Source organism: Mastomys coucha, unplaced genomic scaffold (genome assembly GCF_008632895.1).
Source record: "Mastomys coucha isolate ucsf_1 unplaced genomic scaffold, UCSF_Mcou_1 pScaffold7, whole genome shotgun sequence".
NCBI lineage: Eukaryota > Metazoa > Chordata > Mammalia > Rodentia > Muridae > Mastomys > Mastomys coucha.
The window spans coordinates 68,617,097-68,625,097 of NW_022196913.1; the positions used below are offsets into that span (position 1 = coordinate 68,617,097).

The window sequence follows — 8,001 nt, forward strand, 5'->3', positions numbered from 1 at the left end:
GTTCCCTACGTGTGCTGCCCTGCACATCTCCTCCCCCGCCCCCATCTGTCTCTCCCGTTTCCCTACATGTGCTGCCCTGCACATCTAGATGCTGCCACCAAGAAAGCCTTCACCAGATCCAGCTCCTTGACCTTGGACCAAAACTGTGAGCCAAAGTAAGCACTTTTCCCCTCCATTTCTCCCTTCTACTGTCCATCCCCCTCTCCCATTTCTCTTTTCAGACCAGATCTGACTGTACAGTCCAGGCTGGCCTTGTGATCCCTTTACCTCAGTTTCCCAAATAACTGGGGTGCATCTCTGCCTAGTTTTCAACTTCTTTTTATTACTAATTATGGTATTTTATTATTAGCAATAGAAGAGAGAGTAAAGCACAGGTTTTCTCTTCCCAGCTGCCTGGGAAACCTTGTATTTAATTCTGGTGCATTTGGAAGCAGGTAGAAATCATCTGAGCACTTGGGGAGTGCCAGAGAGCCGAAGTATACGATGAAGCTGTGAGGGACTAGGACTAGTTCTAGCAGCTGATCCTAGGGCTTGGTGGAAATGACAGTGAACTGTGAGAGATTTTCAAAGCACATATTAAAAGATAGACATGGTGGTGCACATTTGTAATCCCAGCACTTGGGACACTGAGGCAGGATTACAGGTTCAGGGCCAGCCTCGCCTTTGAAAGCAAAGGGGCAGAGTAAAGAGAAACATACAAGGGGTGGCAGAATGAAAGGAAACACAAAGGAAGAGGAACACGACTAAAAACAAAATAAGTGAGTGCTGATTGTGAAATAATAATAATATTATTTTTGTTAAATAATTGTTAAAATAATAACATTTTAACACCAATTTCTTAGTTGTTAATCTTTTGTGTTAAATTTAGGCCATAGCAGATAACTCAGTTGATGCATAAACCTTATTTATTATAAAGGCATGTGATTGGCATTGCCTTTTGCCCAATCCTCCAAATAAGCAGCTTCTCCATCACTCTGTTATCTCCTAGGTGAGCCAATACCAACTGCAGCTGGAGAGCGAGTTGCACTGTCACCACCACACAACAGACAGATTCTTCAGCCCACTGTTTCACCCTTACATTGAACAGGTGGAACATGCTGCCTGGGACTCTGTCTCAGCCTGGACTATAAAGACGCAGCAGTTGAAAGCATTTTGTACTCACCACAGTACTACAGAGATGCCCAGACACAAGTTCAATGTGACCCTCAGCTACTCAGGTAAGTTCGTCTGCTTCTTTGCTATGTTGCTGAGACAGTACAGTGGTTATACTCAAGACATTCCACTTATGAGACCTGCTAGCTGTCACTAGCTCAGAACTTCAACTCAACCTTCTCCTAAGGTTTATGTAACGGTTCAAAACTTTTAACATTGAAAATAGTTAAGAACATACTGACCTTCATGAACATAAAGGTATATGGTTCTCTAGAGTATTGGCGTCCTCTTTATCCTGAGAACACAAGATATCTAGACATGCAGATAACTGGTATTTTAAGGCTAACCGCTTAAGTTTTAGGGATTTAGTTATGTTCTTGGACTTCTATTTAGAAGTGACTAACTTGCTTGTACAGGGTACTGGCTCATTATTTTTGTTATTCTGTATTAATTGTACAGAATGGCAGGCTTCCTCCTAGTACCCAATTCATGGAGGGCATTTATACTTCTCTTCACCCTCTTATCTCCTGATAGTCGGCTACTTACCTTAGCTGGAGATCTGAGCTTAGTTCTGCATCTTTCATGAAGAGAATTTCTTCAGAGCTTTTCTAGAAGTTCTAGAACTATCTTATAAGAAATGATTTTATATTTTCCCCAGATTTTGACTGTAAACATTTTTACTATGTCAAAAAAATTGAAAGACAAAAATAACAAACCACAACCAAAGGTTCACATCATCACATTTCTACTATTTAAATTCAAATTATATACTAAAACATCAATATTTTTTCGTGTGTGCATGTGTGTGTACATGTATTCTTAGTGGTGCTATGTGAAAATGAACTGCAGACTTCCTGACATTCTACCCTAAATTTCAGGAGCAGCTTCTAGAAATAGGGAGTTCTGCTGTGTAATTACTAACAGTTTTGTAATGTTATCTACTTCCCAGCCACAGTCAACTTGCCTCGAGCGTCTGTCATGCACTTTATAAGAAAACACTGCAAATATTCTTCAAAAAGTCAAGTTTTAGATACTGGCTTTTATCTTTTTGTCTCAGTTTCTTTTAATTTAGAACAATGTTCTCTCCAGTACCCAAACACACAGTGCTCACACACACACATTTTCTTTATGACGCTGAATTCATTAATCATGGCTTTATTTTGTATGATTCACACACTAATGATTTGATTATTTTGTCATCATAGCATTGGATTGGTTTACCTCTTGGGTATATTTTGTATGAGTTCTAAGCTGAGTTTTCTACATCTGTCTTATGTACTTGCTTTTACTGACAGCCATTTTTATCAGCTTTTTAAAAAAATCATTGCATGTAAATAAGACCCTTATCCAGCAAAAATCTTTCTGTTTCTTAACATACAAGTGCAACATTACACATGGCTTCTTCCATGACTAATGATTTATTAGCAAAATATGTAGCAATAAGTTAACAAGTGAGTCGCACTGTTTATATGCAAACTCTTTGCATTATTATAAGACATCCCTTTTTTTTCCTTTTCATTGAGAATTTGGTATCTACATTAAAATGATTCCTTATGTTTTTAAAAATTATTTTTGTATGTGGTGGTGGTGGCATGTGTGTGTGTGTGTGTGTGTGTGTGTGTGTGTATGTGTCAGCATGCAGATAGAGGGCAGAAAATAGTTTATAGCTATCAGTTTGCTCTATCCACCATGCAGGTTGTAGGAGTCCCCTCAGGTTGGCAGGCTTGGTGCCAAAGGCTTTAATTCAGTGGATCATCTCACCAGCCCTCAAAAGTGAATGATTTTTTTCTCCTGTTAGGAGGCCATCTTTTTATCTTATTATGTTTCTCTCTTGGATGATCTATACTTAAATATAGACTTCTGTAGGATAAGTGAGTAAAGCCTGAATATATGGAGATGGACTCAGTAATATCTAAAACACGAGGGATTCTTCAGCACTTTTTTCATTGTGAGGAAAATACATGCTATAAGAAGTGAGCAACATAAAGTAGAATAATCTCTAACCAAATGTGAGCATCTTAATCAAGCCATGAACATATGCAAAAGCAACATTTTAAGGTTTCCAAGTGACTTCAAGTCAAGTCCATTACAGATATACTATAATGGAAGCTTAATTCTCTGAACTGCCCCTGAGATGGTAGGAACATACTTATAACTGAGTTGATTATTTATGGATAATATTTTTCTTTAAAACAACTCTTTAGCCTTTTCAACCTTCAGCTCTTAGCTGGATGGGGGTATCAGATATAGGTGAACTGGCCAGAAACAGCACATACGTTTCCAGCCCAGGACATGAATTCAGTAGCACAAAGAAGCAATAGAATGCAGAGCTTGCTACTCTGTACCACCTTGTGACGCAGGATTATCACATGTATTATACAGAGAAAGCCAGAAATTAAAGATTTTCATCTATATAATTACTCATTTAGAGACTTACGAGAAAGCTGGTTAGCCCTTGAGGTGAGTGCTTATTTAGTAGAGATCAATTTTTGTAAATTACTCTTTTAGAAGTTAATTTAACAGTGAACAACTTGATAAAAATGATTGTAGCTAATATACTTCTAGATAAGTGTTATCTAGTTTCTAGTATCTATCAGCATGGATAAGTTTTTCTTATATGTAATCAATTATAGCAATTCTTTTGCCTACATGTATAAGTCTACCATTTATTAAAGGCAGGAACAAATATGTTCATTAACAAGACGGACGTGCTCATTTATTTTTACATAAAAAAGTGAATCTTAGCCAACTACTTGTAGGATGTAGAACCTCTTCAGAATTGATCAATATTTTAATTTAATTTGTCAGTGCTGAAGATGCCAGTTCATATAATTATATTGTACAAAATTGTATAAGAATGTTTAGGGCCATTTCAGAAAATTGGAAATTCTATCTAAATCTCAAGCCAGACCCATTGGATATTTTTATGAAGCTCAACTCAAGACCTCAAACAATCTTTAAAATCAAGAATTCTAACACAATCTACTGAAAGACATATTACTTTGATACCTATTGAAGAAGGATGGTAGAAAAATATTGACTTTTCCATCATTAAGCTATTATGTTTCGATAAGATTAGAAAACTTTGTAAAAAAAAAAAAACTAAAAACACTGAAATTCATAGAATACAATAGTCTCAATTCTGAGCTATCTCTGGCACCATTTTGGGAACTGGGTAGTGAGACTCATCATGCAAAGAGCACAGCTGTGTGCTCAGAACCAAGGCTGGCATGAAGTCTTATAGAGACACTTGGCAGGTGCTACCATAAGCTCTCTGGACTCTTACACCTCTGATTTTGAATAAATTTTTAGTCATTCTGTGTTCAGAAACCTCCTGCTGATGGCTCACAACTGTAACATTCAGTTATATGACTTCACATGGGGTTGTGAAATGGTGTTAAGAAATTGGGCACTGGGACTAGAGAGACGACCCAGCATAGAAGAGTTCTGCTCAGGCAGAAGTTTGGTCTCCAACATCCATTTCAAGAAGCTCGTAACCACAAAGAACTCTAGTTCCCAAGGATCTGATACCCTCTTAGGTCTCAGTGGACACCTGTACTTACATGCACCTACATACATATGCATAAACACACACACAAATACACAAATAGACAGTTTAAAAACTGAAGCTGGACACTAGACCCCTTACGTTCTCACATGCTACAAAGTATATATTCTCCAAAATCTCCCCATGAACACATGCATTTACTATATTAAAGAAGATTTTTTTTAAATGGACTTTCGTAAATATGGTAATTTTAGCAAACGAGTTGCTAGATTCATTCTTTTTTCTGGCTACTTGATACAGATTGTCCCTTCTACAGAGGAGACATTTAATGAGCTTTTATTGACAGAAGCACAGTTGGGAAAATGTTAACATGCTAACATGTAAAACAAAGTGTCAAGGACTATATTTAGTTTCTGAGTACTGTAACCTGCTAGAACCTTCTTTGAGTTATCATGAACCACCAGGCTCTGTTCCTATATCCAGGCTCATTCTAATTGGGGTGAAGCCGAGCCTACTCTTGGCAGTAAGAGTTTCAGAACTTTAACTGCAAAGAGAGCCAAACTACAGAAAATCTTTAAAACAAACAGACAAAATAATAACAAAGTCATTGGGGAAGGCATATTTAAATACTAGAGGTCAATTTCTAGGTAATTAGACAGGTACAATTACGGACTTTGGAGCTGTTCATGATAGAAAAGCTTTGCACAGAAAAAAGAAAAAACACTATGACATTCACACCTAAGGACCCAGAGAAGATGGGCTAAGGTTAAATGGCAATGAGATCAAGTTTACAGGTCAGAGCTGCCCAGCTTCTTCAGATTAGACCCCTGCCTCTTGAGTGGTGGCACTCCATCTGCCTCTAGGTTGCTCTGACTTGGGGCTAAATGGTCCAGGAAATCCAGTGATCATGTTTCGCTCTTTAACTTCTTTGTCCATGCACTGGCCAGATACAGCAGTTGGTCTGTTAGCCTTTGACCAGGTTCAAAGCTGAGTATTCATACCTACTGTACAAATGCATGATGAACTAAAACTAAAGCCTTGTATGAAGGCTAGAACATCTTAGTATGGAAATAGGAACAGAAACTTAATGAAGCTGCTGGAACAAAAACTCAGAATACCCAGAGCTTAATTTTAGTGTCGGGATTTCCCAAGACCTTTTCCCACTGTTTCTTGGAGGCAGCTTCAATCTGCTAGTCACTCATATGAAAGTTCAAGGAGACATCAAACAGCTCTGTTTGATCCCTAAAGTCATTGCCAATAACCAAGTAGCCTTGGCAGCTCAGCTTAGTAGGCATACTGGGAGCATCATATGGCTTCTGTCTGTCCTTGAGATGCCATTGACTTGATGGCAAAGCCACAGTGGCACTCTGCTGCTCTTGGGGTCACTGGATTTTCAGCCTTGCCTTTAAGACCCCCTGATGCTAATCTCCTGAAGACTGTAGACATTTCAAGGGAACTTAAGTTGTTGTTGGGTTTTCTCCTATAGTTCCTAAAAGGCTTTTCTACTTTCTGACTTTTCTGTTTATTTTTTTAATGAATAAAATTTGACCATACTGTATCAAATGTTAACTATTCTTCATTGCCATTTTAAAACTCCATCTCTTCCAGAATACCAGTTTTCTTCCAAGTTTCCTGATGGCACTTGCCTGGTTTTGTTTGTTTGTTTATTCACTCATTCATGGTTTCCAGAGCCTAGCATATTTTTACTATGTGGTTAACTGTATCTTGTGTCATCTTCCTCTATCACACTGTACATTTAGAGTTGAAGAGTTCACATCTTATCAATATTTCCAATTGATTGCAGGGCAGAAAATAGGGGTAATAGTATTCCTTGGTTCATAGTACACAGTCTTTAGGATTCCAGAAGCAAATATTTCAGGCATTTATTCCTAATTTCATTCCCCATTACCACTCCCCATGTATCTGTTCTAATAAGTTTGATATATATCATAAATGCAAAGCCATGTGGTACATGACATTTTGGTAAGCAGATTGTACATTCGATATTGTTCTCACAAGACTGCATCATCATGCTTTTGTTGTTCATGTAAATGAAATTTGTGATGTTCACATTATAACAAAATTGCCTAGCAATACATTCCTTAGAACTTGTCCCCTGTTAAAAAATGCCTGGCTGCATTTTTTCAGAATGTTTGGTTGTACTATATTTTAACAAACACAATACTTATTTATTTACAGCATGTTTTAAAGATTTGTTAACATTGCTCTGTGGATATCTGTTAATTCAAATTTCCAAAGGATACTCTATTATATGTATGATATTTTCCTCACCTGTCCCTTCAGCGTGCACCAATATTTCCTTTAATGCAGGGGTGTTACAGTGTGCCACTGACTACCAAAGACATAATTTCTGTGTGTCAACATGTGACACAGACCTAGTAGGAACGAGCTGGTTATCTTAGATTACTATTGCTGTGATAAACACTATGACCAAAAGCAACTTGGGGAGGAAAGCATTTGCTTTCCCAGCTTACACTTCCCAGGTCACATCCATCACCAAGGGAAGCCAGGGCAAGAGCCTGGAAGCAGGAATTGAAGCTGAGACCATGGCGGAGTGCGAGCTACTATCTTGCCTCTCTTTGCTTGCTCAGTACCAGGATTGCTACTGCCCCCCGCCCCAGTGAGCTGGGCCCTCCACATCAATCATTAATCACGAAAATGTTGCCATAGATTTACCTACAGGATGATCTTATGGGGGCATTTTCTCAATTAAGATTCCCTCTTCCCAGATATGCCTAGATTTGTGTCATGTTATGCATTTAAGTTGATGAGCAGTGAATTGACTGACTAGTAGTTAAATTCTGCTTTCTCTAGCAATGTGGATAAGGTACTGTTTTACCACATGGTCTCACATTTTTTCAAGTATTTGCTTATCTTATGGATGGCTAATAAATGGTTTCTCATGAGTTTGAGCATCTGTTAATATATTCTTTAGCCACCTAGATTTACATTTGTTTAAATTTGCCTCTATTTATTCTTTGTCCATTTTGAAGGAGAGGGAATTTCATACATAGTACAATGCACTTTGATCATATTAACCCCACACCATTCCAACTCCTCTGTGTCCTCCCACACAAATTCACACCCTCTAGAAGACACTATCTAGCAATAGGTGCTCTGATTTCTGTTACAATCTTTCCACCCCCTCCCTTCCATGATGTTCCTGTGAGCCTCAGGTCTAGTGGTAAGACTGCATTGTAGACGTTTTGACCAGTTTATGGATCTCTGCAGTAGCCTCCATCTACTGTTAAGAATAAGAATAAGAATGATAATGAGAATGAGGAGGAAGAGGAGGAAGAAGAGGAGGAAGAGGAAGAAGA

The 8,001-nt window shown here is 38.2% G+C and overlaps 1 protein-coding gene across 2 annotated transcripts in view; it reads left to right on the plus strand.

Annotated features, from left to right (window-relative positions):
- Nucleotides 1–33: 33 nt before the first annotated feature.
- Ercc6l2 (ERCC excision repair 6 like 2) overlaps nucleotides 34–8,001 on the plus strand; it is a 202,456-nt gene continuing 194,488 nt past the window's right edge. Inside the window, exons 1-2 of one of the 2 annotated variants that reach the window (XM_031359701.1) lie at nucleotides 34–155; nucleotides 989–1,217. In XM_031359701.1, the coding sequence (XP_031215561.1) occupies nucleotides 1,178–1,217 (40 nt within the window). In that variant the 5' untranslated portion in view covers nucleotides 34–155; nucleotides 989–1,177. The remainder of the gene's footprint in view (nucleotides 156–988; nucleotides 1,218–8,001) is intronic. The other variant, XM_031359702.1, reaches the window with a different exon arrangement.